This window comes from Daphnia carinata, chromosome 6, assembly GCF_022539665.2.
Source record: "Daphnia carinata strain CSIRO-1 chromosome 6, CSIRO_AGI_Dcar_HiC_V3, whole genome shotgun sequence".
Lineage (NCBI taxonomy): Eukaryota > Metazoa > Arthropoda > Branchiopoda > Diplostraca > Daphniidae > Daphnia > Daphnia carinata.
The window spans coordinates 4,154,838-4,173,243 of NC_081336.1; the positions used below are offsets into that span (position 1 = coordinate 4,154,838).

Here is an 18,406-nt window from a genome sequence, read left to right on the forward strand (position 1 = left end):
GTAAGAACCTTTCTTGATTTGCTCCCACCTCCCATGAAACACCATACATTCTTTGAAGCTTGATTTATTTAAGAAAACAGTGTATTGGGGTCTGACATCTATGACGTGATCACACATGAAAATATTACAGAATGGAGCAATCTTTTTCAATGACTGGAGATGCCGTGTGGCGTCAACATACCCATAGATCAAGTCAGAATGATAAGCGCACTTTTGGTAGGAAAAAAAACAATTGTAAACCGAAAACTATTTGTTAGCCATCACATGATTATAGGTGACGAAACCGATACTGGCACCGGCCCAAAGCAAGACGAACAATATAAAACATACATGCTTGAACGGTGATGCAAATACGTTGCGTACTTGGTCTTGAGGGAATTCTTTCTTCAGCTCCCTACGAGCATAGAAGGCTAACAGAGCGGGAATAACATACTGCACTCCAGCACCGGCATATGAACCCGTAATTCCTACCAGAAATGAAATATCGCTCGTGACGATCGCTAACACAGTCGGAGGAATCAGAGCCAAGAGCGGGAAAAGCAACCGACGAACAAAAAAACTGTAGTCGGCTTCATCGTTACGTAAAAACAGTTGTTTCAGATTATTGCGTAAAGTTATGGTAATAATAGGAAAAGATGTACTAAGTGTAAAAACGGGAAACAGCGTCAGAAAATAGAAAAGAATTTGTTGAGCCATGGAGACTGCTTCTAAATATAATATTAAATTATTACAGCATGCTTAACTGGAAAAAAAAAATGTGATAAGACAGTTTATCAAACCTTCGGGCACGACGACAGCAAGAACGGTAGCGGTAAGATTGCCGGACGGGCCGTGCGGACAACGATTAGGAATAAAATTTAGGGTATAGAGATCCTCCAGATGAGGGAATGCAAATATGCCCGTAAATCCAAGCAAGAGATAGAATCCAGCAATCAATGTATAATCTAACGCCAGTAGTTTGTAAAGGCCACGTTTGGGAGAGATGGGTGTCACCAAAGACGGTAAAGACTAGGAGTTTTATGTAAAACAGGAATAGTTGATATACCAGGCAAAGAAAATGACGATTAATTTTGAAAATTTACGTGATGGCACATGAAAGAATAGACACAGGCGCCAAACAGATTAGGCAGGCCATTTACATTGGCAACAGACGGATGGCCCTGGTCTTGCTTTGGTGAACTGAGCAGTCGTATACAGGCTAACACGATCATTGCAATGAAAGCTAAAAATATAAGATTAGGGATTTTATCAAGCGCAAAAGTAAAATTTTCCGCGATACAGAAAGTAGCCTTACCAGTCCAGCGTACGATGCCAGTCAGAATTTGGAGAAATAATGTTTTCTGAACATTGAAAAACCCGAATGCTCCAATCACAGTTACAAAAATACTCTGTCAATCAAATCACATATGCGTAATAAAAATTTGAAATTAGGAAACACAACGTGAATGGCATACCAAAAAAATGCGATAGGCATTGTCGCGGCTAAGATCATATCCTTCCCAGCAGGCAACGGTGCCGTTGAGCGTTTCATTACAAGGCAAATCGATTGGAAAATAAGTACACGCAGTGTCACGAAGAGATTTTCCCACTGCAGCTCCGTATATTGCCAAGTCACCGTATAAATAAATCGTGATGCAAACGAAGAATAACACTGAACCAGCTACATGTTTGAAAAAATAAGTTTGTAAAAATATTTCTTTCATACTGTACGCTACACAATGTTCACTTACCACTGTTGAAGAACATGCTAGCCAATTTGCCCTGCAAATAGATTTATTTAAATTGTATTTTTTTTTTTTTTTCTTTTTTTTAATTAGGCTACTGAAATACGACTTTTACCATTTCAATGGTTTCCTTAATGTCACACTCTTCCAAATCGTTTTGCGGAGAGAGTAATACCATGTCTGACGTCCCATTTATGGCAGAAGATTGGATGTGATCATCATCTTCGGATTGCATAATTGCGGAATATAAGTTAGGATTACGGTGCGAAGTGCGCTTTTTTCGCACTTTAACCCTCTCTAGCTACGTCAAGCACATTTTAAAAGCCAAATATAAGATAAATAATTGACCAAACGCTAGGCCAAATTCTGTATTCAGTACCAGACTTTTGGTTGGTGATGATGATGCAGATGAGTCCGAATCCTCTTGGCCAGAATTCAAACGTTCCATACTTTCTTTCTTGCTCAACAATTTAGCTCGCTTATTCCGTGCAATGGCATTTGCTGCGGCCATAGATTCCACGACGAAAGTTAAAGTCATGTAACTGAATACAAAACATACGGTTATTGGCAAACGATTACATAACTACTAATATTCTTGATATTGGATTGACAGTTCCAAATTATATCCAACCATTTTAAGAAAAACTTTACTAAGGCCTGACCTGATAGCTGACAGTGCTAGAATAACACAAAGACTAATGATCCATCCTGCATTTGAAAATGCAGCAGGCAAAGTCAAAGCTCCAGTGCCAACTATCAAATTGAAAACATATATCAATCCTATCTGTAAAAAAAACTTTGGTTAAATAGAGTTCTTAATTGCAAATCTTTTTTTCTTTTACAGATGGTGGGTATGTTGAGGTTTCCGAATCTCTTGCCATTTCAATTTCTACTGTTGTGTTCAGATGAAAACAACTTCAAGGTGCTTCTCGTAGCATTACCTAAGTATAAAACATGAATAAAACCATTAATAGACTATTACAATGAAATTTACTTTCAAAAGTCAGTGGTTCATAATAGAATGAATAACTACTGTGGAAAACAGTTAAGTAAATTCTTAGAAGCATCTTATTGTGTAGTGAAAAGTTAAGCATGCATAATATACACATTAGGGAAACAATGATACTTGATGATAAATTAATATTACAACTATTTTTTAGTAAAAAAAATAAGTTTTTGAATTTTCAGAATTGGACACAAAAGCTAGTAATTTAATATGAAAAAACACTAATGAATGATTAAGAGTCTATCTTAAGTAGAAATTAAGATACTTTCGTGTCATTTGTGAAGTTCTACGAGGTAAACAAGCGTATCGGGCAGCGACTATGTCACAGGATAATGAGTTTGAGACTGAAGTCAGTGCAAAAAATGTAACCAAAATAAAGGGGAGGAATACTTGTGGTTGGACAAAAACTTCTCAAGTTACACTCCGAACACTATTCGAAACCTCAGCGGATAAAACCATAGCTATCACACACGATAAGATTTCGTAGATTTTATGTTTAGCAGCAAGCAAACAAAAAAATAAAGAAAAATGACAAGCCCGTTCGAGGTTGCCATTCGTTTTTAAAGAGCTCACGTAACAAATCTTCATTGCTGATTAGTTTATCGACTTCCGACAAAGGATAACTACATATAGCAGTCTAGATTTACTGATTACATATATTTCCTGCGAATTGTAAAATATGTTTAAATGCCAAATCTCATATATATTCGTTTGCCGATAAGAATCTGCGGGTCTGCTACACCCTGAATTGGAAGGGTTGCCCAACCGGCATACCAATATATTTAATGTGTTTTAGCTACCTTGTTAACATGAAGTTGATGGGTGTGAACAGTATTAAATTTATATGGCTCATAGATTGATTATAATAGAATTTCATGTAACTGCGTGACGATGCTGTTATTCAGGTTGTAACGCACACCTCTTATAATTAGGTTCTGCCTTTACTGTGAACTTTCGCTTCCATCTGTTCTATGAATTTAAACACGAATAGAAACTTTTAACAATCGATTTTCTCCTATTTCTTCGTCACGTTAATTGCATAGCATATAAAAGCAGGTGTCTCTGCTATTCTCCAACTCGAGAAACGCTTATCAAAATCACTATGTGATTTCCCATGGAGTAACCCGTCGTTCGGTCGAAAGTACTCCACGACAAACAAACGGTCGCTATGACAACCCATCGACCATACTACGCTTTATGACGCTATATCGTGGAACGTGTTGTGCAACCATATGGTTATGAATTGCTTTTTTTGTTGGCAGAGTTGGCAAAGGTTCTGAACAAAAAAAGGTGTGCATTGTTGGCTCGTCCAGTTATGTTGGATATACGTGTTTTCTTTTTCTGGAGTTCTGGTTCTAGTAGAGTGATGAAACCCGGACTTCTCAGCGTTGGCCTAAATTTGAACAAATAATTTTTAAAACAAAAACATAGTGCTGTCTTTACCGTAGAGGAAGCGCAAGAAAGTTTTGACTTGTCCTGTTCTGAGGATGTGGTTAACCACCAATCCAGTTTCCTATTCAACATATCATGCCTGATTGTTTTGAACTATTCCACCAAAAAGTCATTTGTGTATAAACGAAAGCGACCGATACGGCAATCTGGTGAATAAAGATAACATTTATAGTGTAAAAGCCAAGCTTGTGATCTTTGGACATAAACACCCAGCGCCTTTATATTTACATACAGGTTTCCAGTGGGACTTGTCACTTCATTATCGGTTTGCGGTTCGTGTAGATTCGGCTCCTTGGCTGAGAACTGAAGGAGGCGCGTTCGAAAGTGTATACACGTAACTGCGTAATCATTTGTCGCAATTTGAATGTGTTTTCCGATCTCAACTAGAAAATAAAAAACGTAGGCATAACACTCAAATTGTGAAGAAAACAAAAAAAGAATTTCAATTTTAGCTTTCTAGACACAGGCTGTATTATTTGAGTGCTGACTATTGTTTACCTAGGCCCCACATTATGTTGACGTTGTCAGGTATGTACCAGCGGACACCGTTGTCACGCAGTGACTAATTTAAAAAAAAACTGCCTTTGTTTGATTTTCTTTGAGTAATTTTCCTTTTCGTTTTTGGAAAGAAGACTCTATGATGGATGACGTATCAGACTACATGACGCCAATACCAATCTTTATTCCAGAATTGCTAAATCCAAGTGACAATCAGGCCCAATTCCAGTCACAGCAGGAGTTTTCTTCCGACAGTAACGAAAACACCAACCGAAATCAGTTGGGTATAAGCAGCTTCAGTTTGCAATTGACATTCAACGGAATCAGAGGGGCCAATTGGCCATCATCTATTCAGTTATCGTCTCAGTCCCTGGAAGACGAGGCCAGGCAATCCGAGGAACAATTAGATGCCAGCCGGCAGACATTATCTAGACTAGAGGATGAAGTGCTCCAGCTTGAACGAGCTAACAAGGAACTGTCTTCCGAAAGCGAGGTCACCGAGTTGATGGTTTTAGAACAATTTATTAGTCGCCTCGAAGAAGAGCTGGCCCAGTGTCGAACCTCCGCTATCAACAGCAGCGAGGAATCAGTTCTTAAAGCAGCCACGGCTAAAGCTACTCGTACTAAACGTTTCGAAACCGAGTGCGCATTAAGGGAACTTCAACTCAGTATTTGTCGTCGTAAGCTCGAATACGCAACGGCTAAAGCTTTGAATGAGGAAGACGATGGTAGTTGCTCTTCTGACGACGAAGCGTCCATCTCCGTCTCGAATTTACCTGAGGAGGAGGAACGAATCAACATTTTACAACATGAATTGGAAGAATTGAACCAAGTTAATAACCGTGCACTTTCAGAGGCTAAGGACGCCGAACTGTTGAACGCTAAAAGACAAAGAGCTCAACTGGAGGTGGAGCAAAAAATTTCAATGGGCAGAGGCAGATATGAAGAGCGGCGTCAACACCTGGAGGAAAAACGTCGGCAGCTAGAAATAAATCATTCTTATCTGGTTAAGTAAAATTAAAAACAAAACAAAAACCATTTCCATCAACATTTTTTTGTTCAATTTGATTAGGTTACCCTCCAACAGCAGATTGCACATGCCAAACTTGAAGAAATTGCGCTTCTGCAGCACATGGCTTTGATCGACGCAGCCCGAAAGGTTGAAAATCTTGAACGTGCAGCTCAAAATCTCATTGGCGCCAATAGTTCGCCGCTTAATGGATGAAAAGGCGAGGGCTACCGGAATGAAGGGAGACAGGTTTCACTAGCCCGTAATGCTCAAGCCAATCGGCATTAACGAGCTTTCACCAAATACCTATGGCTTCACAATTTTGTTTCACTACTTATGTCGAGGATTTTGTTTTCTTCTTCACTGATTATCTCACTCGATGGTTTGCATTGTTCACGATCACAGATTTCCGTTTGCGGTTACACACAGTTTCATTATGTTTTTCCTAACAAATGCCACCTGTTCAGCTTTAACCTTATAGTCATGAAAGAATACAGCAGGGTTGACCATAATTGCAATACTTTTTTTATTGCCAATTGGCCTTAAGTCCTTAACAAGCAGAACTCCTTACGACGTAACTAACCAATTCGTTTTAGCAGAAGAACCAAGAACGTTCACATTTGATTTTGCCAACGAAGTAATATAGTCTACCGACAGATGGTATTCGAGACCGGTTCTCGTTTTATTTGGTATTTTGCTTGCAGACGAATTCGGATATCTAGCATTTCGGAATATTGGTCTTTAAATCGTATTTTCAAATCTTTTTTACTACAGCAACGTATCAACTAGGACGGAGAATGAAAAATGCTGAAGAACTCCAGCAAAAATTATATTTTTTGCTTGAACAACTCCAAGAGATGGCTAGACAGCTCCCTCTGTAAGTTAAATGATTGGAATATTTATTCAATATATTTTTAAAAAGTTGCGTTTCTCTCTGTCCTAGACAATATCAGCAACGAATGCCGTACGAACTGCTATCCGGTCTGGCCAACTGTCTTTTGAATGAAACCATCTTTAAGATTGTAGAAGGCCTCACTGAAATACAACAGGTCACAGAGAAACAACTACTCCAACAGCGTTTAAAGCTACTTCACAGACATCGAGGTGATAGAGCCTATGACAACTGTATTTAAATTTTAAAAACTAATAATTCTTATCTCTAACTGTATCAGCTGAGAAGGAAGCCCTGGCAAAAAAAACACCTGACTCTGTAACAGAGGCTGAAAAAATGGAAGTAGCCAACCACCCAGTTGAATTAAAGCAAGCTGATATGAATCTCATACTTCAGTTAGACCAAGTTGTGGCTGACCAGCAAAGCACACTTGAAAAAGCTGGTAGTTTGTTTTTCTCTTAGTGCAGTTTTAATCTTAGGGGTTTTAATTATTGTTACATCTTAAACAGGAGTCCCAGGTTTTTACTTAACCAGCAACCCTCAAGAGATACAAGTTCAAATGTACTTGTTGGAATTTATTTTAAAACTGGGAAAAGAATCAGAAAATAATACTACGTGATATTCATGTACTGCAGCAAAATTTTCTGTCTATCGTTTTCTTGACGTGACAACACGGTCTCATCGGTCAAAACTCTAAAGCAGACAGAAAGAACTACAGACGACGCGTCGCGTGTGCACTGTCAATCGTATCAATCATGTGGGTGTTTGGTTATGGGTCGTTAATATGGAAAGTCGATTTTCCTTACGAGAGGCGAGTCATTGGTTACATTAAAGGGTACGTCCGGCGATTCTGGCAAGCCAGTATTGATCACCGTGGAGTCCCCGGAAAGGTCGGTAACGATCTAAGAGAATCCAATTTTGCAGAATTTGATTCTCGCTATCGCGCACCAATCACTTTGTGTAAATTTTTTTTTTTTTTATACAGCCGGGAAGAGTTGTTACTTTGATTCCGTCGAATGATCCCGAGGTATTTTTGAAATCTTTAGTTTCCTATCGTTTTTGCGTGTGGGTGAAAATATGTTGAATGATGATAGAAACTTTGACATTTTTGTTGTGGAGTATAGTTAGCTGCGTTGCTCATAGATGGCAGCACTAGTATTAAAAGCGCACAATTTCGGGAATCATTTATGAAATTGGCTTACTTGTTAAGGACAAAGTATGGGGCGTTGCTTACGAATTACCCGGAGATCAAGTTGACCAAATCAAGGGCCGATTAGATGAGAGAGAGAAACGTTACCAAACCAGTCTCAACGTCCCTTTCTATCCTAAACGAACACCCTCAAACAAATCAAACGTACTGGTTCACGTCTACGTGGCTCCAACATCTGGCCCTCTCTTTTTGGGTGAAGCGGACACAGTAGCCATGGCGGAACAGATCAAATCTGCACGCGGACCGAGCGGGGACAATCTAGACTATCTATCGAAGCTCTTTGAATTCATGAGAGATGAGGTGGGACCCGACGCCGAAGAAGATACCCACCTGACGATGCTATTCCGACTCTGTTTCCCATAAAACTGCCATCTTCACGATGCAATTTTAAATACATTACAGTGCAAATCAAAATGGGTGCTAAACGATGAATTTAAGCATCTATATGAATAAGTAAAAAAAAAATTGTTTATCAATACTGTTTGGGTAAGCAGGAAAAGGTCTGGGGCGTTGCCTACCACATTGCAGCTCAAGATGTGGAACGAGTGTCACGATACCTGGACTACCGCGAGAAAGATGGCTACCGGAGGACTGAAACTCTATTCCATCCCCACTGCAACAACGACGGCCAGCAAAACGAGTAAGTTCTTTAAATTTTCCAACAATCTCCGACACGGTTAATTAGTTACGAACACATTTGGATTACATGTAAAATCTATAATTGCACACACACACGCACAAGCAGATGGAGCCCTTTTTCGTTGGAGTGTTACCTGGCGACAAGCGACAACCCGTTTTACACCGGCCACGAACCAATTGAACAGATCGCCCGTCAAATAGCGACGGCCAGCGGACCGAGTGGCACCAACCGAGAATACTTGTACCAATTGGCGACAGCTTTGCGACAACTTGTCGTCGAGGACAGCTTCACGGAGATAATCATCAAGGGCGATCCTCATTTGTTTGAACTCGAAAATCTGGTTCGAGCTTTGGAAGAGGCCGGTGACGGCAGCCATCATTGAAACGAATGCACAAAACAACCAACAGGATGACACGCTAGAATGACCCCCCCCCCCCCCCCCCCCCCCCGACTGTTTCATTCCTCCATTCCTTTTTATTTGATATATTTTTTTAAATGCTTAAAAGCAAAAGCTAAAGAATCCTAATAATATTAATAAAATAGAACACGCCCCTCGAACTCTTACTGTTTTGTGTGTCTGTTTGAGTGTCTGTGTTTGTGTCTGAGCTTGTCACTGCATCTAATGGATGATGGTTCCGCGATAAAAAAAAAAAAGCAAAATGACTAAATAGAAGAGCAGCCTACAACAGACTTATCATTCGACATCGTCGACACCAAAGAGAAAAAAAAAAAAAAAAAAGAAGAGCGTCGAGAGCGGATATCCGTCGTTTTGGCGTAGAGTGGTGCTGATGGTACATCACTGTTAAAATGTAGGTATAGAATTAAAACAAAAATATATATATAAAAAGGTGGTAGTGGGGGTAGGTGGAGGCAGGTTAAGCCAACACAAAACAGAGAGACAGGACGGGTAATTCCTTTTTGTGTGCGTGTGTGTGTGTGTACGTGCGTATGTTTTCATTGTTATGTGTCTGTCTGTCTGTCTGTGTGTGAAACATGTCAACGAGTTTGTGGGTAATGCGTGTCGAGTCAGGGTGGCGGCAGTTGCCTCCCCCTCGATTGTCGCCATAATAGGACCCTGTACGCGGACTTGTCGACCCTTTAGAGGCCCCTAACCATATACACACTCTTGTGCAGACACGTAAAAAGGTCGGTGGAAAACGACCAAACAGGATGACCCACGGCTGCCTACTACACGCGCATTGTAGTACGCAGACACACACACACAAAGTCAACAACAAAAAATAGACAACACTTGAACTTGTCAAATTCCCCTTCCGTTCTCCTTTCTTTTTTTTTTTTTTTTTTTACCTTCTTCTCTGTTTGATGAAGTCGAGGATTTGTGTTAACGAGATAACAAACACGATGGGCTACCATCGAAGCAGAGTGTTTATGTGTCTATTAAGACGTTCCCTGGCCGAACTGCAAGTATGTAGCGAGAAGATCACGTGACACGAACTACGTTAAAAGAATGATTTGATCTTATTCTGATTTAAATAAAGTGAAATTTGAATGTATTTTTTTAAAAACGCGGGGTAACAGAGAAAGACATTCGCAGGCAATGAGTCAGTCGTGTTTCTGAATGAACCGTTCCAGGTAAAGAAAATCCAGGCAAAATAACGTGGGCATATAAGAGCAAAAAAGTGAGGAAATCGTTGGCGGTATATAGCAGTCGGATGAATGAGTCATCTTGTTCTTTAGTTTATCTCTACCATTCATATTCCCAATCCATCCCACTCCCTTTTTTTTCTCCCCTTCAAACTTATTATAGAAATAAACAAACAAGCAAACAGAACAAAAAATAAAAATCTTGAAAAGATGAAGCAAACACGGCATCTATGCTTTAACACACAGGGCCTCCTATACACAAGAACTGCTGACTTTTTTAAAAATTCTTTTAGACTAGACAAGCGTTTTGTTCCCGTTGGCATGTATGCGTGTATGAACGTGTTGTCTGGCCGCATATTGTGCTGAATCAATGGGCGTTTATATCCTGCGTGTTCGCCCTTTTTTTTTTGTGTGTGTGTTGTTGTTCTTGTTGGGTGTTGAACCTACCGATGAGCGAGCTGATGGGTCCCCATATAGTTCCATGATTTCATTTTTCTTAAACATTTTCAAACAGACGGGGTGTGTAATGCGGAGCCACACACACACACACACACACACAGCGTCGGGTCTGCGCAATCAAATCATCATCAGGAATACATCAGCCATAGAACAAATAATCAGTTTTCAATAAACATAGCGAGGGCAATATTCAAAACTGTCGGCCTTTTTATTTGAAAACCCTAAAACATAACAACAACAACCAAACAAAACACGAAAAAAACTAAGAGATATGAAATCACTGCCGCATAAATAGTTTGAACGAAAAAAAGAACTTTGGAATTGTGCGGGCGGGTGGGCCTTTTTGGCTGGCTCCATATGTGGCCGTCTCGGCTATACATATCTGCTGCTGGGTGTCTGTCCGCTATGATTTCCCATTGAAGGAGGATATATATACATTCGTTCACAAGTTCGCAGGCCCGTCTGTTTCTATACATCTTCCACACGTATGTAGGTTTTGGGTCCTGGCGTGGGCCACTCGCTTGTGCGTTCTATCGAATTCTCACACAGTCACGTTGTCGGACAAGACATTGGAGATGACTTATGCGTATTATGTATGTGCGACCGTAATAGAAGAAGAAAAAGAAAGGAAGGATGAGACGGCGGCCATGTGTGGCTGCTCCTTCGGCCAGTTCTTCTTGCTCTCTATGCGGCCCATATGGTTCCGTTCGTCTTCAATGACCAAGCACAAATCTATATAACCTTCTTCTGTTTTGTCCTTGTCTGTTTTCTACATGTTTTCTTCTTCTTCCTCCCTTAGTCATTTTCCCCCATCCGTTTTTTGTTGTTGTTGTTGTTCGGTATGTGTACTCCCGAAAATTCTATTTCTCGTGTGCCGGATGAATATACTATATATATTTTTTTAAACCACAAAAAGAATACGGAATAGGTGATGAGATTGCCGCTATATTTACTGGCGAGACAGTTTGATAAATAGGACATCTTTTTTTTTATTATGTTCTTTCATAAGCGTGACTTCCGGCTGAGGGACGAAGGCATACACATCACAGTTAGACAGCTACTGTTCAATAGCGCCTTCACACAAAACACAAACACAGCAAGCAGCAGCATCATCTAATCCATTAGCCATTCAAAGCAATCCTATAGGTAAATACACAACAACAAAAGCTGTTGGAAATCAAGAACAAACGAAGGAACGCCATCGTCATAAAAAATTTGAATAAAATCGAATGATTTAAGCCATCAAGAATGGACACGAGCTCTTTATTTGCGCCAATTTCGAAATGATTCCAAACAGATCCTTTCAGATGAGACGGATACGCGAAAATTTTTTTTTTTTTTTTTGGGGGGGGGGGGGGGTGACGTGCAAGATCTCAGTCGGAAGTTGCGTCCCCCATGACATCAAGCAAATAATAAATCAGACACGCAGTTTCAGTTGCTATTATCAAAAAAAAAAAAAAAAAAAAAAGCTTCCAGACTCAAAACTGTTTTTCTATATACACACATCAGCTGCGGGAGTTGCTGATTGCCGAGGAGGAGATCGTTTCCGACGTCTTTTGCTCCGCTTTCCGGAACTTGTCTTTCTCACGAATTGAGAAGAGCAGAACATGTGAACGAGTAAAGAAGAGACACAGTATATAGCAATAGTGGAGAATGTACACAAGAGGACACATCACCCAAAAAAAAAAAAAAAGGAAGGGGGGGGGGAGTGACAGCAGAAAAGTGGAAGAGCTGAGAACACGGCGATCAATAACTGGCAACATCCGCTAAATGCGCTTCCCCACAATCATCGTTCGCTACATCCATACAGGCCTTTTCTTCACTGATTTTTTTTTTCTTTTTTGCCAAAAAACGCTCTTTGAAACATGACTCATCTTACGCAATATCTATAACAAACATTTAACGCCGATTTTTATTTTTCAATCCAATTTATGTGATCAACGCAATTCGTTGATGATGCCCAAAAGTCTCTTCTTTCTTTTTTGCTGCTGTTGTTTCCCTTTTTAATCCCGATACACCGACTCAGATGTTTCTTCTTTCTGACGTCTTGTCTTCTCTGTTTTCTCTTCTCTTTTTCCATGCGTCAATACTTCCCCTAAATACTCCGAGACTAGCAAAAGATGATTTCGACAGCACCAACCGATACGTAGAAAAGCAAGCGGCTTGCCTTTTTATTTACTTGCAGTTGCGCGGCGTACGTGCAGTAGATTGTAGCCACTGCCGCTCGTTACACACACGCGATGGTTCTTCTAAACTTGCCGTAAGAATGGGGGATTAACGTCACAGCCAAAAGCACCAACAATCAGGCAAACCCTAAAAGAAAAAAAAATGATCGCCTCGGAGTGGGGAAATCCACCCTATACCCCCGGATCAAAGTCCCAAACTTCAGCAGCTTTTCGTCGAGCGTTCATCATCAACCATCGTTCACATATACGTCAAGCTCTCTCTCCAACTGTGTATATATAGTCTTTCTCATCAATATAAGCGGCACAATGTCACGGCCCTTTTTTTTTTCTTTCTATATTTCTTGTATTGTTTTCTCTCCGCAAGAGCTGTCCCCCCTCTCCTTTTATTTTTCTACTCATCCTCACATTGGAGAGTTGCGTGGGACTGATTATCTACACAGAGAGAGGCCTATATGTGTGTTGACTAATATACTGACAGCGCTATTCTATTTGTACAACGTATTAAATATTCGATGGCCTTTGGGGCTGTTGTGTACGACGATAAGTCGTTGATGTACAACACACTGCGGTCGGATAATGTTTCACGTTTACATCCACATGATGCACGTTTGACGTATAAATGCACGTCAATACTCGCTTGCATCAGTACATCCGATATAGACATAGGAATAAAAAAAATAAGAGTTGCCAACGGTGGGATTTATTTTATCCGTCGGTGGTCACTTTACACCCGTCTATTTCGTACTAGGATCTACGGGCGTATGGTACGTGTTGTGACAGCTCACCATCAAAAAGACATAACTAGTCGTTTTTCCCCAACAATTTTCAAACTGGCCGCGCAAATTCGGCATCGAGTAACGCCTCTATAATATAGAATCGTACTCAATAGTAGCTCAGATTACCTAATCTGATATTTACAGCCAGATGATGGAATTAAATCACCAGAAAATATGTAAGTAATTTTTCTTTGGCAAACAAAAAATGCAAACGAGGACAAGAAATAAATTAAAGCCTGAATGTTTTTGACTTATTTTTTTTTTTTTCATAATTATGTGTACATAAGGCTGCGTTGTGGTTATGGGTTCATGTGTATATGCAACGGCTCAGAAAGTCAACAACTTGAAAAAAAAAAAAAGGAAAAGGTATAGAAAATATTTAAAAAAACCGATGAAACTGGAGATGTGGTCTCTAGTGTGTATGCAAAGCTGTGGTAGTCGGAAAGCAAATAATCCTTGTCTGATGGGTTTGACTCATTTCTATACAAAGACAGAGGCCGTCAGTAAAGATTAAATTTTAATAATTCCCCTCTCTGTGTATGTCCTTTTCTTTAAAAAAATAAAATCTATACTGAAATAATAACAACGACTGGGTTTGAATTTCGTTCATCCCGCCTTAACTTCTTTTTCCTCTGATCTATTGGTTGCTGTTATGTTGTCGCGTACAAGGTCCAGAAGCTCAAATTCTACAGTCACGGCATTAGATCGGCCAGTTTTCAACGGGGTGAAGTAAACAAAACAAAACAGAAAAATATGGTCTGTGTATACAATACATAAAGACATCGTATTTTTATTTCATCTGGTCGTGACGCAGATTAGTAACTTCAAACCCCCCACTTTTTGACGGACGGTTCATTTTCTTGACGGTTAATCCCGTCTTGCTGCTCGTGATCGTGTGGCGGTCACGTATTATCGTTGAGCATTCACCAATCCTCCTCGTTATGCCTTCGTGTATTGTAGCCGCGTTAGTTTTGAATCGCATGAGCTGAGCAAATCATTACAGACCTTGAACATCGATTTGAAATAACCCCAAAACTCATTTAGGATAAGTTATTTGGCGATCTGGATGTACAGCCCCATAATTGTTGGGCAACGGGACCGTTGAATATGGTCTAGATCATTTTTGAAAAATGCAGGGCCCATTTTAACTGTATCGTATGTTGTACGTCCTCTAAATCGAACGTAGTACGATCGACATTATAGTGGCACATTGATAGATCTGTGTATATACTATATCAGCCTACAAGGATAAAAAAACGATAGAATGTAGGATATATCAGACGTGTAAAATAGCCTGCCCTATTGATCTAGTAGCTACGAAAATAAAAAATATGTCGGTCAAGTGTTTGACAAAAAATATTTGAACAACAATAGCAGACAGAGGGGATTTTGCAAAAGGGACCACAAAAAAAAAAAGAAGTAAATGCAAGATGAGACGACTCGACGATTGAGTTCTGCTGGTTCTCTTTTTGTATGTACACAAAAGAAACGGCTGCCTCTTGTACCACACATGTACATTAAAAACAGACACATTCATCGACGATCGAGCTAGGAATGTCCACACACCCGATACGCTGTACCATATATATATATATGTACAAGCACATCGCCAACAGTTATAATAACAATAGCCCGAAGATATAGCACATAACTGATTAATTGTTACTTGAACGTGAAATGGGGGAGATATGGGGAGGGGGGGGGAGGCCACCCATTTGATAATGTAGTTCACATATTGCTCCCTCCTCTCACAAATATATATACATAGAGATGTGCTGTTATCGAGGAAAGAAAAAAGGACGCAGCTGCCGCCCAACTGGCTATACACGGCACGCAAAATATGAATAAATATACATGGAAGAGAAATGATGGCCAACGAGGTGTCGGGTGTTTTTCACTTTGTGTGTGCGCGCTCCTCTTCTTGTCACCCCTGCTCGTTGGCCGATTCTTTTTAAATAGATAACCTATTGATAATGCGACCGATCGACAAGGAGGACACAATACAGCCCATAGTCGCTGATCAGTTATCAATAGACTCCCTACACGCCTCTCTTCCGTTCGCCCCTCTCCTTTTGAACTTTCTATCTCTCTCTCGCCATCTCTCTTTTGCTTCCATGTTATTACATTATCTATATAAATGGGGAGGAAGAAGAAGAAGAGAAAACCCATGTCCGGGTGTTGCGTACACACACGCAGACACACACACACAGGATTGACAATAGGCGGGGAGGGGCCGAACCAATCAAGTAGTAACAGTACCACGACCAATGGTTGACGACAATGAGACCGTCATCGTATGACAGCAGCAGAAGCACAATATCCAGCAACTTCCTTCCTTCCTTATCTCTCTTTTTTTATTCATCATTTTTTAAAATATATCCCCATACGAACACATCCATTTATTTCCCAGCGATTGCGCGTAGTTAAACAAAAACGCCATGCGCGTTCAAGTGTCGATCATTATCGAAACAAATCACGCCCCATAAGTCAATTTCTGTTTGGGCTTGAACGCCCTATACGAATCATCGGTCTTCTAATGAATTAGGACAACTAGAACCGAATGTTCTGAATGAGCTCGGGAATCAATTGTATTTGCCGATCATTACCAGAAAATTTCTTTTCTAATTCTGACATGGAAATACACACACACACACACACACTCTTGTTGATGTTAGTTTTCTTTGATTAAAATCCCTTGCTTTCAATATAACGTAGTCCGTGATCATATAATACGCCGGCTGACGAGTTCGTGGTAAAAAATATCGTGATGACTATGAAATATTTTTTTGCGTTGCGCTGTACGAATCATGGCGATGTGTATAGTGTGCACACTAATATCTTAACAATAATGGCCCGTTTGCTATACACTGTTTCCTATTGATACAAGGCCTTCCGTTTACAAATATTTATAAGGATGTTTTCGTGGCAGGGGAAGAAAAGGGGCGAAAGGATGCGACTTCCATCTTTAAAAAAAAAAAGAAAATAAATAAAAATATGTTTCAGTTTTCTAATGAACGGCGATTGTCGAAGCTGTTTTTGTACTTGCTCGCCCATCGCTTTATATCTGCTCTATCGCCACCATTGACACGCGCATTTACATTTCTCGTCAAAGCGATTGTTGGTAACACCTCTCCACCTAACGCGCTATACACGGCGGATATATAAACAATCTTGTTTGATTTGTTGGATGATTCGTGCAAACATTAATGGGAATACGTGGAACGCTTGTTATAATAGAAATAATGTTCCAAGAAATGTGAGACGAGACATCATCACGCCTATACACGTATCCATATTTTTCAAACAAAAATGTTTCTCTATACTTGACATCATCATGTCGACCACTTGTTTAAAAATAATATGGTGACACTAACTGGAAAAAGTAGGCTATACACAAGTTTGTTACTTTTAACACGTAACAAGACATCATTCTAAGGAATTGGGTGCTAGATGAGAGGGGAGAAAAAAAACGAAGGTCTAAGGCGACACATCGCCTGACAAAATAATAAAAAAAAAGCTACATACCTGGAAAGTCTATAACAGGAAAAAAAAAAAGAAAAAGAGTGGACGATAATTCGGCTCTGTATTCACGCGCGCACACATAAAGTGCTCGCGCATTGACAAAAGAAAGAAGAAAAAAAGGCGACCAAAAAGATGATGGGCGTCCCACGTCTTCATCATGACCGAGCTGATTTCCATGGTGTCTACTCGTCAACCTGGCGCTTCTTTAGACAGTACACAGCAGCTCCTATACAGACATATATATATATACATACAATACACCTGTATATTTACAAGAAAGCCGCTCAGGTTGACAGTCATCTTTTCTCATCGTCTCTCTGACCGCTCGCATTCGTCCTGTCCATCTTGTGTACAGTGGAAATAGAATGATGCGCAAAGGTAGTATACAGCCCTAGATAGATAGGCGCTTTTGTATAGTGACGATGCTTATCTCTGTCGCCAAGTCATCATCGTGTCTAATACACCCCGCACTGCCGCTAGCTTCTGATCTTACGTACATAGCTCGTGGTAGTTTTTCTTAAGTTAAATTTAAAAAAAAAAAAAAAAAAAAAGACGTTGATGTTTTGTTCGTGGCCGGGGCAGTACGACGAAATAAAGTCGAATGTGAAAAGAAAAGCGAGGAAAATGTCAAGATGAAACCAAATAGAAATGATGAAAAAAAAAAAAGAAAAACAATTTGTCATCTTCCCGTCACGATGTCCACCATGTCCTTCACTCTTTCACCATCACAAGCATTTTTTTTTTAAATTTTATTTTCTTCCCTGCTTTTAATTCTTCTTGATGACAAGTAGACAAACACGAATATAAGATAGGCATCGTACTTTCCCCCTTCCTTTAGCCACGCTATTTGTACAAGAAATCACCTAACACACACACACACGGCGAGTTACATAGATCAATAGCTTGCCATAAAGCGCAATGGATGTGCACGATAGTTTTAAAAAAGATGCATGTCCGCTGACTGCTCGATCGCGTCGATGATTGTCAAGTTGACATACGTCCGTTGAGTGGTATAGACTCGGCCGAATAAAGAGAATAGAAGCCGATGACTTGCTCGCTCTCGAGAGTCGTCAATGTGGACAAACTAAAGAGAACTAAAAAAGAAAAGACATGCACAAGTTAAAAAAAAAAAAATAAATAAAAATGCTGATGGGAACTGTACGATATAGCTGTTGGCTTATTCCGGTTTAGTCACTAAACAATTTCCCTTTTCATTTCGAATTTTTTTTCTTTTTTCTTTTCATTGCGAGACTTGAAAACTGTCATCTGGTCGGTAGCGACACGAAGCAGCTGAGAGAGTGGATCTGAAAAAAAAAAAGAAGAAGCTCTTGCTTTCTTATAAAGCATCAACTATAGACACGGGCTATACACGTATACTAATGGTGGTTGTGGCTGATGTATCTTCTCATTGCCTTTTTCTTTTTCTT

The 18,406-nt window shown here is 40.0% G+C and overlaps 3 protein-coding genes across 5 annotated transcripts; 2 read left to right on the forward strand and 1 right to left on the reverse strand.

Moving 5' to 3' along the window:
- Positions 1-48: 48 nt before the first annotated feature.
- On the reverse strand, positions 49-3,177 carry LOC130690118 (transmembrane protein 104-like). Its single transcript, XM_057513098.2, has 11 exons — positions 2,996-3,177; positions 2,567-2,665; positions 2,387-2,508; positions 2,104-2,266; positions 1,840-2,025; positions 1,731-1,761; positions 1,455-1,660; positions 1,295-1,388; positions 1,083-1,222; positions 780-1,008; positions 49-707 (listed from the first exon to the last, which is right to left on the reverse strand). Exons 2-11 carry the CDS (start codon positions 2,603-2,605, stop codon positions 247-249), a joined length of 1,671 nt encoding a protein of 556 aa, XP_057369081.1. The 5' UTR covers positions 2,606-2,665; positions 2,996-3,177; the 3' UTR covers positions 49-246.
- A 1,149-nt stretch (positions 3,178-4,326) lies between these two features.
- Positions 4,327-7,222, forward strand: LOC130690209 (leucine zipper putative tumor suppressor 2-like). Its single transcript, XM_059495924.1, has 7 exons — positions 4,327-4,581; positions 4,643-4,710; positions 4,812-5,691; positions 6,486-6,566; positions 6,633-6,793; positions 6,862-7,023; positions 7,091-7,222. The coding sequence occupies exons 2-7, from the start codon at positions 4,695-4,697 to the stop codon at positions 7,198-7,200; spliced, it is 1,410 nt and encodes a 469-aa protein (XP_059351907.1). The 5' UTR covers positions 4,327-4,581; positions 4,643-4,694; the 3' UTR covers positions 7,201-7,222.
- Positions 7,223-7,281: 59 nt separating this feature from the next.
- LOC130690175 (putative glutathione-specific gamma-glutamylcyclotransferase 2) lies at positions 7,282-8,881 on the forward strand. 3 transcript variants are annotated; one of them, XM_057513172.2, is made up of 4 exons: positions 7,282-7,471; positions 7,567-7,608; positions 8,283-8,431; positions 8,537-8,881. In XM_057513172.2, the coding sequence occupies exons 1-4, from the start codon at positions 7,337-7,339 to the stop codon at positions 8,811-8,813; spliced, it is 603 nt and encodes a 200-aa protein (XP_057369155.1). In that variant the 5' UTR covers positions 7,282-7,336; the 3' UTR covers positions 8,814-8,881. The 3 variants fall into 3 exon arrangements, with proteins under 3 accessions (XP_057369155.1, XP_057369157.1, XP_057369156.1); XM_057513173.2 differs by having other exon boundaries at positions 7,283-7,471; positions 8,286-8,431; XM_057513174.2 differs by lacking the exons at positions 8,283-8,431; positions 8,537-8,881 and adding an exon at positions 7,792-8,195.
- The last annotated feature ends 9,525 nt before the right edge of the window (positions 8,882-18,406 follow it).

Bases quoted from the DNA above. Each gene is read 5' to 3' on its own strand.
- LOC130690118 (XM_057513098.2), bottom strand. From the start codon at position 2,605: ATGGCAAGAGATTCGGAAACCTCAACATACCCACCATCT. The intron at 1,223-1,294 runs GTAAGGCTACTT...TTATATTTTTAG, and splicing joins TGGCATCGTACGCTGGACTG to CTTTCATTGCAATGATCGTG. The intron at 708-779 runs GTTTGATAAACT...TATTATATTTAG, and splicing joins TGCTGTCGTCGTGCCCGAAG to AAGCAGTCTCCATGGCTCAA.
- LOC130690209 (XM_059495924.1), top strand. The intron at 6,794-6,861 runs GTGATAGAGCCT...TAACTGTATCAG, and splicing joins GCTACTTCACAGACATCGAG to CTGAGAAGGAAGCCCTGGCA. The intron at 7,024-7,090 runs GTAGTTTGTTTT...CATCTTAAACAG, and splicing joins AAGCACACTTGAAAAAGCTG to GAGTCCCAGGTTTTTACTTA.
- LOC130690175 (XM_057513172.2), top strand. From the start codon at position 7,337: ATGTGGGTGTTTGGTTATGGGTCGTTAATATGGAAAGTCGATTTTCCT. The intron at 7,609-8,282 runs GTATTTTTGAAA...TGTTTGGGTAAG, and splicing joins TTCCGTCGAATGATCCCGAG to CAGGAAAAGGTCTGGGGCGT. The intron at 8,432-8,536 runs GTAAGTTCTTTA...ACGCACAAGCAG, and splicing joins AACGACGGCCAGCAAAACGA to ATGGAGCCCTTTTTCGTTGG.